The sequence below is a fragment of the Pararge aegeria genome, chromosome Z, assembly GCF_905163445.1.
Source record: "Pararge aegeria chromosome Z, ilParAegt1.1, whole genome shotgun sequence".
Lineage (NCBI taxonomy): Eukaryota > Metazoa > Arthropoda > Insecta > Lepidoptera > Nymphalidae > Pararge > Pararge aegeria.
The window spans coordinates 19,092,635-19,117,652 of NC_053208.1; the positions used below are offsets into that span (position 1 = coordinate 19,092,635).

The 25,018-nt window shown below is 37.2% G+C and overlaps 1 protein-coding gene across 1 annotated transcript; it reads right to left on the reverse strand.

Moving 5' to 3' along the window:
- Positions 1 to 2,041: 2,041 nt before the first annotated feature.
- Positions 2,042 to 24,816, reverse strand: LOC120636635. Its single transcript, XM_039908195.1, has 16 exons — positions 24,673 to 24,816; positions 23,984 to 24,061; positions 23,101 to 23,218; positions 22,036 to 22,124; positions 21,474 to 21,640; positions 20,696 to 20,774; positions 20,163 to 20,292; positions 19,592 to 19,698; positions 17,472 to 17,597; positions 16,301 to 16,380; positions 14,768 to 14,941; positions 13,762 to 13,828; positions 12,381 to 12,424; positions 11,077 to 11,261; positions 5,658 to 5,871; positions 2,042 to 2,255 (listed from the first exon to the last, which is right to left on the reverse strand). Exons 1-16 carry the CDS (start codon positions 24,698 to 24,700, stop codon positions 2,136 to 2,138), a joined length of 1,806 nt encoding a protein of 601 aa, XP_039764129.1. The 5' UTR covers positions 24,701 to 24,816; the 3' UTR covers positions 2,042 to 2,135.
- Positions 24,817 to 25,018: the final 202 nt, after the last annotated feature.

Here is a 25,018-nt window from a genome sequence, read left to right on the forward strand (position 1 = left end):
ATTTGATTAGAGACAAAATTGTGCTATAAACTTATTTATTGAATATTTATGAAATCTTTACGTTTTTAAGTGATTAGATGAGAAATAGGTAAGACTAATAATAAAATAATAAATTATTTATTACTACTTTTTATTAAATGTAGTCGTTCTAACCTTAATATGAAAAAATAAACTACATACTCTAATGGGGCGTATGTTGTTTCCACTGCTTGTGGAGTGGAGCGGCGACGTGCAGCAGTAGGCCAATCAGACTATTCACAGATGACGTGATGATTTGATCACGCTATCTCCCAATTATCTGATTGACTTATTTTTATACGTCTTTGATTAAATGGAAACTACCCTATAAGCACCTTTAGCCAGGTAAATTCATATTTTCAATTTTAATTCTTCGAGATATAACTAACCTTAAAATCGTTGTCGTACGTATTATAAATGTGATTGTAAATAATGTTTAGAAAATATATGTACTCATCTTCCGTATATAAATATAAACCGATAAATTGGTACTATTGTTAAATTTGCTATGTTTTGGTGTAAATACGTTTATCTTTATTTGATTTTAAATACATTTTCATCAATGTTATATCGAGTCAATGTGTAGCATAAGTCAGATTTCGATTTAAAATTATTAACATACATAATAGCCTCGTTCAGAATGCGTGGAAAATTTGTATTTAGAACCAATCGTACGTCATTTATGGTCAGTAGTTCAGTATGAGTACCATTTAATAGTCAATATATGAAGACGATACAAGACGTAAACCATCAGAACGCCTAATTTCTCGTTAGGCACGGTTCGGAAGATCTGGACGAGGCTATCAGGAAATGCATGCTTGAATGTATATAGGTATTATCATATCCTAACGCTTAACAATGTAGATTATTACTGTAATTACCTTATAAATGTGTCATTATTATTTGAAAGATTATTAATAAAATAAAAATGAAACTTCGATGTTATTCAAATTGTTTTATATAAGGAACCATAAACCTGAATACCCGAAATACCTCAAATCCCGAAAAATTCCATGGTAGTAGATTTTTTTCAGAGTACTGGTTACTTTCAGTTATATGTCATTTACGTGATCTATAGAACGAATATAACAATAATTATAACGTAATAGACTAAGTTTCCTTAAAGCCTAGTCGAATTACAGAAAAAACCGATTTAGTTTTGCTAGAAAATGACAACTGCACTTAACTTTTAAGTGTAACAGTAACATCAATATTTTTTAATAAAAGCGAAAATATGTTGAAAGAAAATCTAATAACATGTTTCCATTGATTTGATGGCCAAAAATAATTTTTGAACCTATAGAAAACTAAAAATTTGTCAAATAATGTTATTTATATGAAAAGAGCGAAGAATTTTGGTTGTTCACTATAGTCTTAAAAATGTAATAGGCCCGTTTTGACAATTGTGCAAGACCATAGAATGTAACTTGGAACGAAACTGAAAGAAACAATAAAATAAAATCAATTACAAAGTGTTTTAAAAAATACGTAAAGTTTTTGGGACGTTAAAAAATATGAAAGAATATATCGCGAGTATTCTTTTCGCGCTTACTTTATAGTAGCATGCAATTCATAATTGTTGCGAAACGTTTCGAAAACAGTTCTTATTTTTTAATACTAGTGTTGTAACCATTTTTTTACTGAATATCACCAGCTTCAAACGATTTTAATCGAAATTAAATATTCTGTAGTAATCTTTACTGAAAAGAATGAGCTTGGTTCTCAAAGCCGCAAATAAAATTTTGAATTGACGACACTGGGTTCTAAATAATTCTATTTTGGACCTTGATTTAAACATAGTGATTTGATTCGATTTTTGTATTAGTCGTTATATAGTACGAACTCTGTTTCAACATTTTGAAAAGTGGACGAACAATCAACAGGCAGTCACGCGAATTGGTTGTGAAGTTAAAAGAATACTTTAACGAACGAACACTTTACAATACATATTCATATCGATCAAGTACTGATTCAAACTTGAAACGATTTATCGTGAGTATCGAGTACCGAGTCGTATGGTTCCATAACTAGTTACGTCGCGATGAAAAATGTCAAAACGAGCCTATTACTTTTTTACGACTATAATAAAGAGAAAAACATTATGTGGGAAAATGTGACTATTTGGGGTCAACTGAGTTAAGTTTAAATGTAGAGTGGCGGTGCGCTTCATCTGCTGTCGAAGCGGAAGCGCGAAGTACTGGATCCACATCCGGGCAAGGTTTATAATCTTGAACTACCTGAAATTTAATAAAAGTCAGTCAACCTGACGTTCAAGCGCATATTAACGTAAAGGGTCCTACTATAAGAGCCAATCCGTCGCAATCGAAATGGCAAGCGACAGATTGCAAGTGTACATCCATATACCTAAATCGCCGGTGATCTTGCAGATTGCATGCAATCTGGTGCGTTTGAACTTGGAAGTACACTATCGTAAATCTTGCACCCCGTTTATATATCGTCCGTCCTAACCTACTTATTACACAAGTTAAGTTATTGACCGGGGAATTAAACTCGCACGAGCTTTCTATGATGCCACGTCCCGTTGCAATCGAGGCATAGCGATCGATTGCACGTGTGTGGACGGCTGTTTTGAAGTTACGCATCGTTGCAACGAAATGCGTGTATTTGACTTTATTGGCTCTTAGAACTATCACAGTTCTCATATTATGCGACACAGCAAGAACTATATCTTTACTACATTATACTCTGATTCTATACCGTTTCCATACTCGAAACATCAAAGGACTGTGTTTTGACCCATACAAAGCAAAGAGAATTAGGTCGTTACTCGAAGACGTCTCCTAAATTGTGAAAGCTTAATCTTATACCAGGTTCACCTTAAAGGCGTTTTCACCATTGCAGCACCATTTCCGCTCACGACACACGACACCTACATGCGACGCGATTTTCCAATTCAAAATTCATTAATTTCAAGTACGCTTACTCTATAGGCACTTTATGTGCACTAATGTACGTATTTTAACAGTGATGCTTTTTTTGTTCCACTATAAAGCTTAAGGCTTGACTTCAATCTCACCAGCTGGTAAGTGAGATGGTAATGGACTATTACCAATAATAGTCCGTTACCATTGTCATTGCATCTTAAACAATATAGCATCTTAAAATCGGTTGGTGGCACGTCTTTTTCGGTTTTTCGAGATACAAACACGTAATAAAAATGTGTTCTTTTTAAAAACTACACCTGACCTTTTTACAAGAAAAGACAACTTAAAATTGCATGCCACGCATATCCCAAAAACTGTTCCTACGGGATGCTATTAACACAAAAACAGACTGAGACGAAGTCACGCACAACAGCTAGTACTTAATAACGATCATACCGTAAAGGATGGAAAAGTCTCGTGAGTCGTATAGTTCGTCAGCTTGTTCATACCTGTTCCGCACAGCCGCCATATATCATGGTTGTAAAAAATTCTTTACAACACAGCTGACCGAGCACACACACACTGAAAAACGTGCATTACTTGTGCGGTATTGGTAAGTAAACAGTTGCAGAAATGTATGTGTCTAGAAGTCGTCAGTCATGCATAAACGCCCTGAAGGTGAACCTAGTGTAAGAATGGGACACTCGCAATTGAAGCCGTTTTCGAGTATCGACTCAGGAGTGAAATGGACCTAATTCTCTTCGCTTTGCATGGTTCAAATCACACAGGCCTTTGTAACACGGCAAGCATGATGAAAGTTGGTCACACTAAATGCATCATCTGGTGTAGAATCCAAAAGGGCCAAGCGTTTCGAAAAGGGCTTTTGACACGTGCCAACACTATATACAAAAACTAACACGTTAGTGGATTATTACAGAGTTTGACTTAATCTTATCATACCTACTCTGGTTAATTAACAAGCTGTTAAATGTTTTAACAGACATTATAAGGCAGGGAACACTTATCGTGTTCCCTGCCTTATGCTAACATATGGCTAACTTTTCTTACGAGGTGTTTTGGTATTCATTAAACATACTTATGTTACATTTATAACAATATAATATATAAATTGTAATTCGTCTGTTGAAGTGCGTTCCTGCTTGATTGAGTTGGCGTTAAAAATACGTTAAATATATTTTTATTGTTTATTTTCCCAACTAACGAATTCATATTATTTATTAACAATAAAAATAATAAATTATTTTAACTTGTAGTTAAGAAAACACAGACTGGACTATTTCAAGTATAGGTGTAGCTGCTTATTATTGTTTTGAACACTGACCACAAGGTGGCTTTGTGTGACCAATTGACAGATATCAACTGCAGCGGCCGGACTATTTGTTCGATTGATTAGTCACGATGCATGTTGCATTAAATTGCTTTAGGGATGTCTTTATGGTACCTAAATATTATAATCTATTTTCTAATGAAGTGGTGGCAAATAATCTAGCTGAAATGAGATTTACCAATTTATCGTTGTTGACAATGCATTTAACTCAAAAACTCTTTATTCATGTATCTCATGTAGGCCTATCACAGGCAGCTATAAAGCGTTTATACATATTTGTATCGATTATTGCGAGGCGATAACTACTTTTGAAAACTTTTAACTAAAGCTAGGTGGATTCCCCTAGTCTAATTAAAAGCCTACAACAATTTTAGCCTTTTTTTTGTTGTCTGGATCTTACAGTCAATGAATACTTAATTATGAAGTTAGAGCAATTCATACCAAGCTTTTTTAAAACCACGATTGTTGTACAGCTTAGCTGGTTTAACGATAGAACCAAATGGTGGAACGCCGACGACGAAAAAGCTATCAATACGGCCTCGTTATGTTTTATTTCTCTTAGCAATAACTAGTGGATCTGTTAAAGCTTGTTCTAAAAAAGGTTTAAATAGTACATATTATGTATTGATATACTTGATTACACTTTGATGTAGGGTACCGGTGCGTATATTCCACTGAAGTCTATTATTATACCAACGGACTGCCTGTCCCTATACAAATGACGGCTTAAATTTTGTCCCCATTTTAACGCTTCGTGTGACACTCGCATCGTCTGTGGAACGAATAAAACTCACATAGATTTTTTTATCGTCAAACATAGATAGCCCTTTAATCCTATCTGTTGTACAGTCTCTACTTCTAAGCAATATTCAAAACAATTGAATTTTACTACGCCAGTTATAAAAATAAAAAACATTAATTCCTGCATTCAATAAGTACCTGGTCAAATAAGTACCGATTCAAATATTTTCCTTTGCTGGATGAAACGACTGCAATTTATTGTATTTGATACCGCCGCCACACCCCGTCGCGTACACAATAAAGGATGTTTATTATACACCAAACTTTTAATTGTAATATTGTGTTTTTGTCTCTTAAAAGTCAATGTTGTACGACCAAATGTAAACATGAATAGTGTTGTTAGTAGTTCTAATTTCAGTTCCTTGGCCACTGGTATTACAGCGTCTTACTTACAGACATAAAAAAGTGACAAAAGAATATACTGCATAGTCTAGAGTCTAGTAGATAATTAAATAATTGTGAAGCCAATGGTATATTTTTCTGTTTCTGTAAAGAATTAATAAAATTTTATAAATTTAAAATGCATATATAAATTTTCGGAACCGAGAGGAATTGAACAAGTCACAGGAATTGCTGTGAGTAAAAACACTAATAAAAATTCTAACCTTTCGTATATAATCTTCGCGTGCAGTTAGCTGTCTGGCTAGCTCCTCTTTCCGCATTTCTAGTTCGCGATCATAGTGATCTTTGAGGCATTTATCTATTTGTTCATACTCTCGGTACAGGTTCGCGTACTCAGCGAGGTTTTGCTTTGCTTCTTGGCTTCCAGCGCGCCCCTTGGAAGTTGCCGCGTCAAAATCCTCTCGATTCGTTGCTAAGCTGTTCGATATATAAATGCGTACGTTAAGCTAATGAGAATACACGACAGAAGCGTATAAACTAGGCCTACTGTATAAGCACTTTCGGAAAGGTACGTCTAGCTGTTAGCGGTGACTCTACCACTGGAGGAGGTGGTTTTGAACTGACCACGTTGCATCGCGCATTAAGGCCCAGTGAAACGATAATTAGTGCTCCAAAAAAAAAACTACGTGTTGTCACCACCCCTTCTCGGCCCGCGAGTGTCGTACGTGGCGAATAAGGGCGTATTTAATGGAGAACCATCTAATGAGATCACCGACCTGTCTTAATAGTGTAGTGATTATGGGCAAACCCTCACGTTGGGAGAGGCCTTTAGTCCAGCAATAGTGTAATGGGCTATCGATGAAATAATCTTAAGACGTTTTAAATATATACTGCTGTAAGTGATGTTAGTGAGTTTCAAGGAGGCTTCTCTTGAACGCATTGTTTCAGCGATTTCATCAGAAATATCAATCCATTACCGGGCCACATCAAGTCTCCTGTCAAAATTAGAAGAGGTTAAAACAGTCCACCACGCTAGTTGGAAGTCGACCAAGTGTAGATTGGTAGACTTCCTACGCCTTTGAAAACATTATACAGAGCTTTCAGGCATGGGTGTAACCTTACATCTTTTCCTGCGCCGTTAAAGATAGTGATATTTGGAAGCATGAAACTCAAATAACGCTAAAGTTGATGTGCGTGCCGGGGATCGAACACGATCCTTCCGTAAGGGAAACGAAAGCAATAATTCTCTCAAAGGCGTGTGAAGTCCGCACTGGGTCAGCTTGGTGGACTACGGCCTAAAACCTTCTGGTGGGCGACTTAAAATTTTTCAGGTTCCATATGACGTCGTTGATGCAATATGTAATATTGAATCCAAAGAAATAATGCAGGTAAAACATTCCTAAGCGGAACCCGTATTTATTGCTAATTGGGAAGATTCGATTTAATTGAACGGCATCCGTTGCATCCCCCAATACATGCTAAATGGATGCGAACAATCAAATGTTCGGATTTCCTTGTTGCGACAAACCTACAGATGCTTGAATTTCTCATCCAAGTTGAATAGAACAATTAGGTACGGTACATTTTCATAGGATTATTTTTGATATCATCCATATGTTTGTAATCACGTCTACGAAAACTATCTTCTGCAGCGCCGATGACCTATATTTATATCAAAACTAGCTGACCTAGCGCCATCTGTCGGGCTGATTTGTGAATCTAAACCATCTAGGGTGCCACCCAAACGCATACCGAAAAATTCGTTCAAATCGGTCCAGCCGTCTAGGAGGAGTTCAGTGACATACACACGCACACAAGAAATATATATATAAAGATTTGCAGGCTTTTACTGTAATAAATCGCCTAGTAATAATATGACCAAGAACCTGCACTCACGACTTAGGTAATGCAAAATCGTTCTAGTCACAATTTTTTTTTCCTTTTATACTCCACAACATGATAAGAAAACAAATAAAAAAAGCACTTCACCTACCCAACATAAAGGCGGCCTTATCGCTTAGTTTGTTTGTTTCTCTGCCAGGCAACCTTTTACCTTTACTATGGGTAAGAAAACTAAAAAGAAAAAGTACACTAATTCATAACCCAGACCACACGTATGAAATAATAGCTAGTATACATAAATATAAAAATATGTTATTAAATTTTTAATTGCTATTAAACGCACAGAAACACAACTCTATAGCCGTGGTATATACGTGTTCCTAAGACGTACTTCTGTTCCCAGCTATCACAGGTTTAGGTTTAGGTTGGGTCAAGAATTGTATGGGAGTTGTCTGTTAAACTATCTCAGTACCAGACCGAAGAGTGGAAATAGGTGGCCGCCACTCCCGTGCCGAGCTATCGTTACGACAATAATCGTTAAAGCCCTCCAACTCACATTGAAACAGCGTGGTGGATCTACGCCCAAAAATGGAGAAGGCTTGTGCGCTTCAGTGGGTCTAAGTGCCTGATGATAATGAATATTATGATGAAAGTGTTTCCGTTGTTTTAGCACAACAAGAAAAAAAAGATGCGGTTTTTGCATATATTGGCTAATCAAAAGCGGCTTGGTGATAATTATAGGTTTTTTACCCCATCACAGCTGGCATAGGTAGAAGACAAAATTGTATACCCCGATTATGTACCCTGACAAGGGATCTAATTTAGGTGTCCACCTGCCAACGCACGGCAATAGGGAACAGGAGTAGTTTACCCTCATATTTATTATTACACATACATTAATTGGGTTTGACGGCAGATTGGCGCAGTGGGCATTGACAGTGCTTCCTGAATATAAGGCGTGGGTGGCACCCTGGATGGTTTAGATTCATAAATTTGTTCTGTGGTCCGCTAGTATATATATATATATAAATTATTACGTTCGCCAAAGCTCAGACTTGATAAAATTGTGGGAGAAGATAAAATTTTGTCCTATCCTCGCGTAGAATGTCGCGTGAAAAGTATAGACGCATAGTCGTAGTTATAAGTTAGCAAAATATAAATTAAAATTGAGCACCGTGTTGGGGTGCGTACAGGGGGTCCGTCGTAAGCACGTGTATTAGCGTGTACGAATTGCACGTGTATGTACATATACCAATGCCGCAGGCGATTTCGGAGATCGTATGCAATCTGGCGCGTTTCGACATACAAGTATACTCTTTAGAAATAGTCTTGCACGAGTGTCTTGCTAGCATCAATAATAGCCAATTACAGCCCACTGATGGTCTAAAGGCCTTTCCCGATGGGTTTGCAATCACCACGCTGGGCAGACGGGTTAGTGACCGTAGCAGAGGAGGGTAGTAGGAGCAGTACAAACTACACTCAGTGCTAAATTAACCATGCAGCAAGAGTAGAATGACTGACTGACTGACAGACACGCACACAGACATCGCCTATAGTAATTTACGACACTATTAATTACCCACAAAATTGTAAAATATAGATAGCAAATACGTATTATATTTAAGATACGTATTGAGTATTGAATCGTATTTTTATTACTTTATACTTAAGAACCCATAGCAGATCAAGGGCTCTTTTAAAGAAATTGCTACGGGCCCCGCTCAGGCACTGACTACACTGCTGCATTATATACGTGCAGCTCCCCCATGCGACACCCGCGGGAAGAGGAAAGATAGTAACAACTATATTCTGATCTGCCGTCACAACGCGTCACGCCGTTTACATATCGCCTGTTAACATATTCCACATGTTACTGGTGCAAGCACAATGCATATCCACTATTCGCACAAGGTACTGACAGGGGCATGCTACTTTCACGAGCTTTCTTCGTTGCCGCGTCTTGTTACAAACGAGGCATAGCAATCGATCGTAGCAATCAATGGATTGCCTGTGAATGGGTTCCTTTGTAGATGATATGATATAATTAAGAAGTGTTGTGTTAAGTGTATAAATAATAAATTTATAAAATTGTGCATTTGCGATGTAAGCATATATAAAAGTCAAGATGTTTTTTTTTGCATTTTCATGCATTTTTTTATTTTCAGTGACATAATAAAAGGTTACATGTTTCTTTTTGACATAAATTAAAATTTTTAACTATTCGATTTCGTGTTGCATCCGGGTATATATCCTGATATACGTATGTTAATACGCGTTGCTATCTGCAACGAAAATAAATCTTATTACCAGTCCATTTTATTTTATCAACATAACAGCTGTTTGTAAAGCTAAATATGCTAAGATATTCATTTCGTTTAAGTATATAACTTTCGACTTCCATTTGACTTTTCAAAAATATTCTAGAATTCGAGATTTGGATTTCAAATTTGGCAATGTTTAGCTCTGTTCGGCTCTTTTAAATGGTTACATGTTTTACTCAAGGGACGCGGACGTTTCTATAGTTTTTTATAAGAGTCTTACATCGCAAAGTTTATGTTGTGTGCATATAGGTACTTAGAGATATTGGGTGTGAATACGCATACATTCGTGGACAACTAGGTAAGTGAGTAAAACTTACCGCCGCCGCTCCGTGTGATATTTTGTCGCTGCTACCCACTGTCACCAAAGATGCGCCCTGTGGGGTGCACTTCATACATGCGCAAAAGCATTGCCTACCCTCATTTTTCGATATAACTCCATTTTATGCCATCTATCTGCTTTATGCATACCCTGGTCAAAAACTATAAGCACGCCACTGGTTGCGCCCACTGTTAAATGTAACTGGGTGACAATACGCGCTCATTCCTTAGATGGATTTAAAAGAACTTGCCCCGACATGTGGAAGGAAGGGAGATCCACGCAACCTAGAGTCGTTGGTTGCTGGAAATATTTGTCGCCGTATTGACACGTATCTACAATGAGCGCACTTCCATATATCTTCATAGCACTAAACTTGGTGACAATAAGTCACGTCGGCAAAAAATAGACAGGAGCGGCGGCCCTTATAGGTACAGGTAGGATTTTCTGTATTGCACTAGAAGTTAGCCCTTGACGACAATCTCACGTTGGAAAGTCATGATGCAGTCTAAGATGGTAGCGGGCTAACATCTTAAGGAATATATTAAGGCCATATCCGTAAACGGTTTGTACGGGACATCGAACCGGAACGCTAAATCGCTTGTCGGCACGTCTTTGTGGTAACTAGCCAAGGCCGAAGCCGTCCGCCAGACCAGACAAGAGACAATTCAGAAATTATGAATTCCAAATTGCAGGGGATCGCACCCGGGACTTACCACTTAAAACCACAGCGCACACCACTGCAGGGAAGTCGTCGAAATTACGACAAGAAATCATATTTTAATATTATTGGGGCTTATGTATAACAAATAGATAGGTTTATTCTTATTAGAGACTTGATTTGAATCTACTCAATACCGGCATATTTGTAGAACGGAGTGTTTCAGAACATAGGATTTACAAATACCATTATTATTGACATTAAACTACCTTATATGACAGAATAATTAAAATCGGTTTAATAGTTAAATATGACAATTTAGTGATTAAAATTAAATATTAATTATTAATTACGAGGGCTCCAGGAAGAAATCTCTTTAGAGATATGTTGTCCTTGTGCACGTCCTATCCTTTATATATTAATTTTAATTTTTGGTACTTAATAAATTAATGAATTAATTAAGCAAATAAACATACAATCTTTCCCCTTTTAGATTCTGGTATAAAAAGTATTAATATGAACCTGAAAATATTCATACTCACTTATACATCGAGGTGTAGAAGTAATGAGGGCGGCTGATGGCTCGAAGAAAGCGTGGAACGATGCCCTCTCCCTCTCGGTAGAGTGACAGGAGACGGTTGTACGACATGCACTTGAATGAGGGCAAGCGAACCACTCGCTGGCCCAATTTGATCACGTTGATCTCACTATTGTGTAGTACCGGTTGCTAAATAAAATGATATCATCGTCAACATCATCCACCCATTGTCGGCCATCTACTGGGCTTGGTCTCCTCTCAGAATGAAAAGTTGTTTGGTCGTAGTCTACCACGCTGGCCAAGTCCGGATCGGTACATTTGAGAACATTATAGAGAACTCTCAGGCATGCAGGGTTCCTCTCGATGTTTTCCTTCGCCGTTTAAAGGAAGTGATATCTAATTTGCTTAAATTGAAAACGCACGTAACTCCGCAAAGCGAGTGGTTCGTGCCGGGGCTCGAACATGGTCTGCGCGAAAGGAAAGCCGACAACTTACTTGTTATCACCGTTTCTTAAATAAAATTATTCAGTTAAAAAATTTTAATCGAAACGGTTTTAGCGTTCCATACATCAGTGGCAAAAATTGTGAACCCGTCTGGTACGACTTTGTCGTTTCGTCCGTCGTTCAAAGCTGATTATTTTACGGTGTTAACGGGCTAACTTTTTAGGGGGAACTCAGTAAAACGCGAGGGCGTGAAGACCGAGCAAACCTCTAAAACCCCTAGAAAGCTATGAAAACGGGCCTTAAACCAATACACCTAGACAACAAGTTTCTATGCGGCATCGTACCGGAACGCTTAATCGCTTGGGGGCACGTCTTTACCGGTAACGCCATCTATCGGCCGAGGTCACCTACCAAACCAGACCAGAAAAAATTTATAACCACAGAATCGTGCTATAAATTAAGACTGAACCATAGCGAAGTGAGACCGGGTACAACTAGTAATCTGTACATATAATAAAATTGGAGTGCCTGTTTGTAATATTGAAATAACCGTTTTTACTACATATATATGATTATATATACGGTACATGCACCAAAATAACATTTTTTTAAATTCTAGTCTGTCCGTCAGGTTATTCAGGCTATACTCTGAAATGGCTGAACCGATTTTGCCCGGACTTTTATTATTTTATTTAAAAATTAAGGACACCTAAAAAAAACTAATTGGAAAAGTTCTATTTAAAAACCACACCCGTTTTTTTTAGCAATATACAATTCATGTTTTTTAAACAAAAACAAACGCGGACGAAGTCGCGGGCAACAGCAAGTAAATAATAAAGGCACTGTATGTTTATGCTTTCTTACCACTGCAGGATTTCTTGCACCAAAAGTAGGGATGTGACGCAAACCTGAAGATATTAAAATAAACACTATTAATCCTTAATCCTGAATAGACTCTTAAGAGTTAAGTCTAACGTTTTACTTAACGTGTTAATCAATCTATGAAAAGTCTACGGAAAGAGAACCAATGAAATACCATCATTCAATAATTCATAATATTACTATGCGTTTTGTAAATCTCGCCATCAAAAATGCATTCCTCTACTACGAATGAAAAGCGGTTTCTTACCAACTAATGAAATAGCACCGTATCGGTTCAACCGAAATTAGATTAACGAAGTTAAATTTAAGTATTGAGTCGTAGGTATGCTATCCACGGTTAAGAAACAAAGCTGACAATCATTTTGTTAAAAATTTGTAAACAAAATGGAAAGTCAAAGAGACTGTTAGACTTTGCCCTTTTCACAATGCTTCGTTTGAAGAAAGATAGCATGACTTCTAAACCTGAAAATTTATAGTTTCGTTTGGAGATTTGCACAAAAGAATCGGCGTCATCCTCATCATCACCTTTTCCACAATAATTGCTAGACCGAGCCTATTTTATTAGTATTAAAAACCAGATTGGCCACCAAACAATAGCTTTTAAACAGAGCAACAATTTGCTCATCAATCTGAGGTGTAGGTGTTAAGTTAATGTTCCTATAATTTAAACGGCAAATACGCCCTTCTGACCGGAACAACAATGCTGCTTGAGGCAGAAGTAAGAATGATGGGAGTACTTCCGTGCACGAGCTCTGTCATAAAAAAACTCTTGTCATAAAAGTTCATTTTCGCCATAGCGTTACTTCATGTAAAATGTTTAAATTACTAGGTACTTATCATATTACTATATCAGCGGAAACCGTCTACAAAGTTAATCTATTCTAAGCAGCACTTTTACATTATACTTGACACCTGCTATGAAGTAGTAGTTGTAGAAAATATTTATTTCTTGCTTTTTAGTTGTGTCACAAAGTCGGTTATTTAAATATAATTATTTTATAAAAAAAAAAACATATCTATTTTGTATACCTGTAAAATATAAGTACAAAGAAGGAATTGACGAAGAAGTTACCGGTTCTTATCATCATCAATTTCATCATCATCACATCAACCCATTACCGGCCCACTACACCGCACGGATCTCCTCCCACAATGTGTAGGGGTTAAAGATGTAGTCCACCACGCTGGCCTAGTGCGGATCAGTGGACTCCACACACCATTGAGTACATTATGTACAACCCTCAGTCATGCAGGTTACTTCACGCTGTTTTCCTTCATCATTGAAACAAGTGATATTTTAATTACTTAAAACGCATATAACTTAGAATAGCAACTCTGGCATATTAATATAATATCTACTCACCCATGTGGTGTGCAATAGTTAAAGGTATTCCTGATAGCGGCTGTTGCATTTTGAGACCGTTTAGAACCTGGTTAAGGGATTATTATTTGTATATTATAGTATAACGATTAAGGTTAAAAAATATAGTTATGTGTCGTTGGATAATTCCCGTTGAATATTCCATGGAATTTATCTTGGTGTTTTCCAGCGTACAATGAACAAACTTCCTACTCGTTCATTTTTACTTATCAAAACCCTCAGAGACGTGCTGAAGTTTATTTTCGACGTGATATAGAATTTATTTTTGTCCTTTATTGTTTCTTTATCGTGTTTACATACTACTACTGCTACTACTACATACTACGTGGCGAAGTCCAGTTAGCTGGAAAAGTTAAAACGGAAATAGACATCTCTTGGTATCATAATCACTTCTTTCAGATAGTTTACTGACACTTTTTATAGGTGGCGTACTAGAACCTTCATGAACCATGAACTTTTAAATAAAAGTCGCTCCAAACGCTTCGCGTGTAAAAATTTGCGCCATCTATTCTAAATATTCTAAACTACTACGTAGTTGAGTTTTCGAACGTGCCTCGGTTGTGCTTCACCTTTTCGCCGTAGTTTGTACAAACAATCACTACGCCACATGGCAAAATTATGCAAAATATTAAATAAGTAGGCCTAAAGTAACTTGACAAGTAAGTTTGGACTTTGACTTTTCGACTTATAGTAATATTGATAGTTATTCTCCATTTAAATTTTAAAGTGATATATCTACGATATAGCTTACTTAACGTTTAAGTTAAGCTTAATACCTACTTATACTACAGATCATGATCATCAATGGCGTACTAGATAATATGTTGTGTAGAATGGTGGTAGCCCAAGAATTCAACTTGATACTTTCGACACATCTCATACGTCGCATCCCGCAATGTGTGTTTCACGTACATTTTACTCTATAAACTTGCGTGACCACATGTTCTCCTGCTGGTCACTTTTCTTTATGTAAAGGTGTAGTACGAACCTGTTGAATATTCACGCCTACATTATGTGAGGGTGCAGTGCTCTTGCTGACCACGAAAGGTATGTTTGTACGGTTAGTGTCCCCGTAGTAGTAGCGCATGCCAGCCTGTTTCATTTGCGATGAAACGGTTGGCAACTCGTAACGCCGACTTTGGTACTTCGCACGCCTAGGCACCTGATTAGGTTATGAAATTTTAACTCGATTAAGTTCGAAAATCCTTGATTATCTTCATCATCAACACCATTATCAACAGATTTCCGACCCAGAGGGCACGGATCTCTTCTCAGAATGAGAAAGGTTGAAGCCAAAGTCCATCAAGCTGGCCAAGTGAAATCATGGACTTTAAACGTCTTTTAAAGATTGGAAAGAGCTATCAGATTAGTAGTTCCCAACTAAACTATTCCTGCATCGTTAAAGCAAGTGATATTTAATTGTTTAAAACCTACACAACTCCGAAAAGTAACAGGTATTATCCAATACTGTAACTATTGCTCGTGATACCCTTTTATAAACCACGTAATGTTTTTTCAAGCCTACGTCGGAGACATATAGTGCAGAACTTAATGTATAAGTAAGTAGGTAAGTACTTATTTTTATTATAGTATTAAAATTTTAATTTATTCTAGTTCTATAATGCCTTTTATCAGCTATGAGAATCGATTTAGGTTGGGGTCCTAAGGTGCTGGAATGGCGACCCCGCAACGGAATGCGCAATGTTGGTAGACCCCGAACGAGGTGGACCGATGACATAAAACTTGTCGCAGGGAGTCGCTATACAAGCGGCACAAAACCGTAACGCGTGAAAATCATTTAGCTGACGTCGTATATTGAGTGGACGTCCTGCTATTGAGATGATAATGAATGCCTTTTTCATCTAGAAAAGTTATCAAAAATTGTGTTTTTTTGAGAATCATCGGACATAGTTTGATTTAAATTTCTGGTGGTCGGAGGGGTCTTTACGGTCAGTATTTTTGACGGAGACTTATTTATTAAGAGCACTAACAACATGCATATTGCACTTTTTAAACAAAGCACACACACAAAAACATGGTTCAATATGCATGTAAACTTAATTTGACAAAAAATTTAACACAAAATTTAACTCACCGATAAGTGTTCGGTGAGTTTTTTCCTAAACGCTGTGGGTGAGTCATGGAAGATATCGATGCCAGGTATATTTTTAATAAGATAAATTAAGATTAGATAAGATAAGATTACAACCCAAGTTCCCTTTGAAAACCAGCGCCATGATTTATAATAACTGGCGACGAGGCTACCTTATTTGTGCACGTACCGTAGTTATACAGAATCCGTCCGTAGCACCCGTGCGTAGCACGTAAGTTGTTACGTGCTACACACGGGTCGGCAGAGGGTCGACATCAATTTTTATTGTTACCGGAATTATTTAAAAGAAAAACAACAAACCATTATAAGGGATTTTTTTAAATCTACGATTTAGAAGTTTATAGTTAAGCTTAAGTAGTTACTGATATTTGTAGTATTATATTTTCATTTATTAAATACATTACGAACCTTTTGTTTCCTTGGATTTGTCACAACGTCTTCCGAAGGGACCGTTATGATATCTTCCTGGTATGGTGAAGCGCAGTACGCTACGATATCAAAAATAATTAAGTAATTATATTTTTTGAAGGATACAACAATTAGGCTGCCTAGACGTTGCCGGCACACTAGTAGGTAACATAAATAATGTTATAATTTTTTTTTTAAATAAATATACTTCGACAATACACACATCAGCATCTTGCCTCCTTGAATGAACTTGACTTTAACTTTTCCAGTTGTGGGAATCGAACCCACAGACTTGGACTCAGAAAGCAGGGTCGCTGCCCACTTTGCAACTCTGTCGTCAAATAGAATATTTAATATATTTTAGAATATTTACTTTTAATCTTGAAAGACCTACTTATATTTGAAATGAGAAAGTGAGTTTTGTCCATCTGTGAAGACACTTTTCTATTCACATTTCTATATAAATGAGACTACAGTTTACTTAGTCCATTAGTAGATCTCTTAATTCATCGAAAACATTAAGGTATCTCTTCAATAGATCTATGCGATGTAGCTAATCAGTGATCCAAGTCAAAGCTAGGCTACGAAACAATGTGACAGTAGTCAATACCCATTAATACGCAGCGCATCCATAGAGCACATAATTGGCACGCATCACATAATTGACGGCCGATTGGCGCAGTGGGCAGCGACCCTGCTTTGAGTCCAAATCCGTGGGTTCGATTCCCACAAGTGGAAAATATTTGTGTGATGAACATGAATGTTTTTAAGTGTCTGGGTGTTTATATGTACTTATATCATAAGTGTTTATTTACATTATTCATAAAAATATTCATCACTCATCTAAGCATCCATAACACAAGCTACGCTTACTTTCGGGCTTGAAGGCGATGTGTGAATTGTCGTAGTATATTTATTTATCTCTTTATACAAAAACCTCAACCATGCTTGGCTAAGCTATGCTATGAAAATTGGGGTTTTTATTGATGGCAATATAAACTAACTACATATCTTACATCTCTGGTGGAAAAACAGCCTACTAAGCCAAAGACAATAGTGTGTTGGAAATACTCAAGATGAGCTAAGCTATCCTAACTATGGGATTCAGTCCCGTCTCGTTCACGTCGTGGACCGGTGATGTGTGAGAGTCCTGTGAAATAAAAATAGCTACCTCTTGGATTTTTCATTTCTCCTGTCCTGTTAATGTTTACGTGACGCGGCCAAGGTCCGGATGTAGGACGATTTTTATTGAACAACTCCACAACTGGCCTCCCCTCTACTTCATTGATATCGTTTGCTAAGAACCAAAATAAGATCGTTTACATCCATAATTATAACCAGTGACGTTCAGTACGAGTTATAAAAACTTTTTATAACTCTAACAATGCCTACCCCTAAGTTTTTTATAACTCGTACAGGAGACTTTTCCCATTTTATATCATCTGCATTTCCTATGCATTATTAAATAGATCTAAGTTAGTCCAGCCTAAATGAAACCATGTTGAAGAAACACTAGGTCGAATAGATTCCGTACCCTTTTACCCATCTTTGAAAAAAAAAAACAGTAGGTATACCGGCTGAATGTGACTAATAGTCTGTAATAATAGTAAACGTTCATACTATAATATCGGTACTAGGCAGTAGATAATCCATTCAGGTTTTTATCTTTAGTAATATGATGAAAATTATGTAATAAAAAGTTAAGTGTTCATCTTTAACAATAATTTATTTAAAACAATTTATTAAGTTTCCATGACGCTTTGTCAATGCCATGTGCACTTACAATAGTCGTACATATGATTCAAAGTTTTTGTGTGTGTAAAAACGTGTAATATGCATAATGTTAATGCTCTTAATAAATAAATAAATAACAAAACAACTGCTTCGTCTGAAATCAACCAAGATGTTAAATGATGGTGCCGTCTCATCGGAACTTTGTAGCGTGCTTACTCGTCAGGTGATATGGCAGTGTTATGAAACCCTGATCGATACCCTGGCCACTGCCATTAGGAACCTGTTAAAGTAGTAGAAAAAGCGTATAATCGATCCGATCCGATCGGTTTCGTAACACTTATGAAACCCGGATCGATTCTACGCGGCTTAGTACTGGAACGTTAAATAGCTGGGCGTCACGTTGTTACAAACTCGAGGTAACCTGAAGTAAAAAATTCCCAAGTTGCCCCTGTCTGCTGAGACCGCCCACCGCAAAGACCACAGAGCTCGCCTCTGTGCCATGGAGGTCAAGAAGAGGTCAAAGTTGTTTAGTACGTACAAATTAACTCTTGAGATATTTCGAGAGTGAAATTTGGGTATTAATTAATAAATAAAAAAAGTTATTTTGTCATTACTTCCAAAAATCTTAATAATTAAACTTTGGCATTTAAAGTCTTTATGTAGATATATTAAGTTTCATATGTATGTAACTAAAGACAGTATAGTAATAAAAGATTAGCATATTACTTCGAGTGTGCTGTTGATTGCCGTGTTGGTGTCGGTTGGACGGCGAACGCGGCCCACGCCATTGTTGTGGAGTTTCCTCCGGCCAACGATGGGATGACACTATAAAAACCTTATCTATCAAGAAGATATTATAATGTTACCCGAACCGACGCTACTTAGATAAATTCGTAGACAGCTACGCCAACACTACGGTCCAAATTATAGACTACAAACGTACGTACTCACGGGTGTTTTAGCCTCGGGCCTTGGTTGGATTCCCGGATCGGAGTGTTAATAATGAGTTTAGGATTTTAGTGTCAATAATTTATCTGTAAAAGCCTAAGTTTTTGGCGTTATCACTTCCATGCCTCTGAGACCACCATGTTAAGCCATTAATTCAGATTAAAAGCCATAATTCAATATGTCCATTACCGGGCCACTACAGGATACGAATCTCCTCCCCCAATGAGAAGGGTGTAGACCGTAGTCCACCAGGCTGGCCCAGTTCAGATTGGTAGACTCCACACGCCTTTTAAAACATTACGCCGAACTCTCAAGCTGGTTGTTTCACGATGTTTTCCTTCACCTATGAAGCAAGTGATATTTAAATTGCTTAAAACGTACGTTACTTAAGAGGTGCGTGCTAGGATTTCAACTCGGCCCCCGATAGTAAACCTGAAGTCCGAACTACTATCACCGCTTCATTAATCATAATTATGGGGCAGTAATTAATCGTTTAAGCGATCAACCGATATTGGAACAGCGTGGAGGATCTAAGCTCTTAATCCCTGTTCCCTACTAGGCCGCCGTGGTTGAAAAATAGATTTAGGATGGTGATAATTCTAGTAGTACCCGTCTCTTTAACCGGTTCCTTAGGGACGTGTCTTCGTCGATCCGCCGAGTTTTGCTTACATTGTCGCCGAGAATCAACGTGCCTTTTAGTGTTGTTGAGTTTTGCACTAAAATATAAGTTAATATTATTTAAATAATACAAAAAACAATACTACTAAACAACAAATGATAAAAACAAACAATCGTCCTTTAGGATTTGAAATAGTTACTTGTTACATTTTTATAAACCTAAGACAGCTAAAGAGGAAATCAGAGGTACTCATCGCTTTGCGAACCGATGGACTTTGGATTTCTAAAGTTGCTGGAATGACGACGTTTAAGCAGCACCAAGCATTAGTTTGGCATACAACATCGCATGAGTTAGTTGCAGGAAACCGGTGGACATGGCGACCCAAGACTGTAAAATTTTAAAATCCTCACAAGAAATAACGTCCAGCAGTGGATGTCTCTCAAGATTAGGGTCATATTATAATAGTAATGATTAGGTGCGATTGTATTTGTTATAACGTTTTATGCGATATACTATGTTCTCCTCTAGCAAGTGAAATAAGTTAATAGATTAATCACTAACTTTGAACAGATATCATTGGCACATATAAATACGTCTTCCTCTGTGTGGTCAGAAAGCTCGTCGTCGCCGCATGCGACCTCTTGTGGCGCAACAATCCTTCTGTTCATTTGAACACCTTGCCGGCACATGTCTAAACCATTTAAAAACATATCTAAATATTATAAAGATGACGAGTTTATACTAATTGTATAAACGCTAAGGTGGCTTCCTGAATAGGAACTTAGTTAAATTTTTGTCTCCAAAATAGCAATAAGGAACCGTTTCTGCGTGATTTAAAAGAAAATAACCTTTATATCGTATGCAACGCTCATTCTTAGCTTGATCTTGGCTAAATTTCGATCTTAATATTTTATAATATCCTCTATAAAATTTAATATTTTAAGATTTAGGATAGCTGATGAAGGAACTGGTTCCTATGAAAGATTTAAACCGATAAACACGATAACTTCAACACACAAACCACAATAAGTTTATTTCAATTGCTTTCAAAACCGAAGTGCCACATAGTCTCAAGTGATAATATATTTACTTACTATCACCATCAGCCTGAGATCGGCGGAGATGCGATCGTGGTAGATTTGTATTGTCTGGAACTGCACGGTTTGCTTTTATCTATAGTAAAACTTTCGATTAACTAGATATTAAAGTAAGACTTTTGATTTTATTCTTGCTAAATGAGGAGGAACCAAATATATCGGTTTCAAACTTAAATTTAATGGGGGTTCACAAGCGACAGCGGCATGATAGTTAACGTATAACCCTGGTTCTTTTGGTTAAATGATCATCATCAAACCCTTTTGTAAATATAACAGCCAGGGCCAAGAATTGTTAGATATTAGGGGCGTCAGAGCCCAGAGGGTATCTAGACGTCGGTTCCAGTTTTAAGCACTAAAATGCTATCATTATAACCATATCAACCCATTACCAACCCACTATAGGGAACGAGTCTCCTGTTACAACAAGAAGGGTTTATGCATTAGTCTACCTCGTTGACCCAGTACCTACAGATTGGCGGACTCCACATGTCTTTGAGAAAGGCTCAGCCATATTTTCACGATGTTTCCCTTCTCCCTTGAAACAAGTTCTATTTTAATAGCTTGAAACGCACTTAACTTTGAGATGCGTGCGAGGATCCGAACTTAGCCCGCTTTAACTTTTTAAGTGAACCCCGAAGTCCTAACCACTAAACTATTACCGCTTTAACGTGTTATGGTAATGGATAAAGCCATGTTACTTTTGGCAATTTGATGTCAATTTCTCTCAAACATTTCTCATTTTGCTTCGTTAAAAATGTAACCACAAGTAACTTGCCTTAGGTTGTCTCGTCGATTTATGAGAGTTTTGTTGAACGTTGTAAGCATTGACTCGATTCAACATCTGATGCTGCTCAATTAGATCTGGATCGAGATAGCTACGTATCGGGTTGGTATTTTGCGGCAACTCGATACGTCTGACCCTCGCCGACTGCTGGGATACCTCTGTAACAAGCAACGCTACCATCGTTGTCCACTAGCAGTACCTGCTCATATATTTATATTAACCTATATTTTCCAAGATCGCTTGGTAGCTGGGTACCCTACAAGAGTGAATAGGCTTTTTCTAGGCAAATGCATCCCATCTCAGACCACATTCACACGTTAGTAGAGATTTTGCTCTAACGCAAATATATACCTGTTATAACAAATAAAATAGAAAATATTTGCATATCACTCGAGTACCTCAATCTTAGAATCCTTCGTTTGCTTCGCTCACTTACGATTAAAACCTGTTTGTAGCCTTACATTTTTAATAGCTATTGAAGAATAAGCGTTGTAAATATAAAATTAAGCTATACAAGAATTAGCCGCATGAGTGCTTAAAATTAAAAACTTACTTTTTTTAGGCTTCGTACTAACAGATATTAGTGGAAAATTTTCAGCACCGCTTCCGTTCATCGATATTGGCTCAGCAATTGAAGTCATGCTAAGAATGCCAAAATATAAACCCATTATTGTCACTAATTCATTCAACAAAGCCGTATAGCTATGTAGCGTAATTTTAGCACAGTATAGAGATACTGTAGGTAGGATGACATCGTCTGGACAGCGTCGTGTCGTGTACATTAGGTGTTACTGCTGAGGCCAGTAAGGGTCCTTCCCCGCAATTATCGCCCCATTGATCTGTCAGACGGCTTCGTCGGACCTCTGTGTTACGATACTTACTCTGTGGTAATAGGTTGGTAATTCGTATGTAGGAATACTTTGAATACTTTTTTTTGTTTGTAGTAAGAACGTCTTAAGCGTCTCTAAACAACAAAGAGTATTTACAAGTATAAATAGGATGAATAATATTAATAAATTGCACTAATTAAAAGACTCATTGCAGAAGGGAGTAGGTAGGTTACGTTGTCATCATCATCATTGAAAATATGTCGATCAACATTAAATATACAACGTTTAACGGAATTACTAAATACTGTTGAAGGGTCCATAAGAGTATTTCATAAGGAATAACCCTGTAATAATATTAAATCAAAAGAAGCATATTTATTTTTCCATACAAACTAATTAAAACCTTCTCAGTTTTTACTTATGCCTTATTGAAGATAAAGTACCGTCAAGTACCTACGCTACGCGACGCGTACGGCGTACCTAGTAAAGTAATAGGAGCCACTTGATTTTACTTCTGCATGTGGCGTTTGGGCTGCATCTGATTTCTTCCAATAAAAACTTTGGCAATGGTTTACTCAAAAACTAATAGCGTTTTAGCTTCACAGGTAAGTCTTAGAGATACTTAGTAAATAATGTACATCTTAAGCCTCTGAAGTATTATTTCGGTTGTCATTTAAACGTTGTATTGGATTAGTAGTTTCCAAGCGCGTTTAAACATGTCGGTACCTACATATTCAGTAATAATTTTTTTAAAAACTATATAAATACAAAAATAAAATATGTATAACCTGCGTTTCTTTATTTTCTTTTTTCTTTTAAGCGACTTTACTAAATCGATTTTTTCTTTTAAATCTTCGCATCGAGCTTCAGCTACTGCGAACTGGTCATCAACTTCCTGTATTGAACCTGATTTTACAAAATACGTTTGAAACTAACTATACCGATGGACCTAACAAGAAGGTGATCAAGAGTATGTGTACATAACTACGAATAAAAAGATATGTGGTAAAATCAGATATGGAGATCCCCATTTGATCCGTGGAGGAAACAGAGTACCATATAAGTTCAAACGCTTAAATACGCTATTTTGGAAACTAAGTCAAAATAAATTAAGGTTATCTTCAAGTATAAAGTATCAGTCATTTGGCTGCTCAGGATCGTGACGCACCAACGCTTCTTTAGGCACTATGTATAATTTCTACATTGTACCTAAAGAAGCTATGTATCGAGTCTTTCAAGAAGTCGACGTCACCTATCCACATTAACTGCCGCTGTCAAAGCGCGCCGTGGTGGTGGGTAGTGGGTTCGAAGCGTTCGATAGATGCTATTTACGTGCAATCGATCATTGCGACCGATCGGTTGTGAATGGGAGGTCTTTAATATTATAGAACCTATGGAGGGAAGGGCGTTAGCGAATTGTAGAAGCAAACATAAAAATGTTACAAAAAATCAAGCCCTTTTTGAGAAATGGAGACTTATAGTTGCCCTGTTTTTCCTTGGAACAAAAATATTTTTTTCGGCATAGAAGCAGCATACGTCCCTCTTTGCAAACAATGTATATTCTCCTCGAATGTGAATCCTGCCTTAAAAAAACACAGACCGACGAGCAAACACTCTTTCGCATATACATATCCTACATAGGTATATCTAATATTAGTGGTGATAACGCACCCCTAATGTCCATTTTTTTTTCAGAGCGAACATTATCTAAGCATCCAACAAGGCTGCTGGAACTTCTGTGACGTTTATCTGGAACGCAACAAATATTACTTAATTCGCCATCATATTCATCATATCAACCCCTTACCGGGCCACTACATGGCACGAGTCTCCGGCCACAATGAGAAGGGGTTAAGACCGTAGTCCACCACGCAGGCCCATTGCGGATTAGTGGACTCCACAGACCTTAGAGACATTATGGAGAACTCCCAGGCATGCTGTTTTTTTCACGATGTTTTTCTTCAGCGGTGAAACGAGTTGTATTTCAATTGCTTAAAACGTACATAACTTAAAAAAGCTAGAAGTGCGTCACCTCGATATAAAAATCTCTAGAACCTAAGGAATTGCCAGTGTTGGAAAATTTGTGCAGCCGCCCCTTGAATAACCCCATATTGAAACTTCATGAAACACCGCTGGAGGCTGGTTTGGCAATCCCCATGTAATTAAAATGAAATATATTCATCAATATGCTGTTTCAGTCTACTTCTGGACTAATTCAAAAGGCGGCAACGCTGAGCGGGTGGATTGATGATCGCAGTAAATACTATAAGAGGACAAATTATTTTACTATTAGAACCCACATAATACACGTCAAAATCAGGTGCAACGGTTTTCCCGAATGTTAGATAGCAAGTACTAACCGACGCTTATCTTAAAACTGTCGACCATTATTAACTTGAAATTTTCATGCTATGTATATTTTAACAGCTTAGTAACGATTTTTGAAAATAAAATAACTGCAAATTGTTAAATATAAAAAGGGTTTTGAATATTAAAAGCGCTTATAAAATCATCACGTCAAAATTGTCAAAATAATACAAATTATAGAACAAGACAACATCGCAAATCCCGTCAAAATCTATGCACTGTCATGAAATTACAACTGGCAGTAATACCTTGAAAAAAAAAAAATCATATACCTACTGGTTGCCTGTGCCTTGTTGATCGTTCATAAAAAAGTGAATGGAATGTTCCTGGAACGTTCTT

Excerpts from the sequence above, each read along its gene's own strand:
- LOC120636635 (XM_039908195.1), bottom strand. The coding sequence starts at position 24,700 with ATGGTCGACAGTTTTAAGATAAGCGTCG. Across the intron at positions 17,598-19,591 it reads GGAACCGGTTAAAGAGACGG|CAAACGATATCAATGAAGTA; the intron begins GTACTACTAGAA and ends TTTGGTTCTTAG. Across the intron at positions 5,872-11,076 it reads TTCTACACCTCGATGTATAA|CTTAGCAACGAATCGAGAGG; the intron begins GTGAGTATGAAT and ends TATATCGAACAG.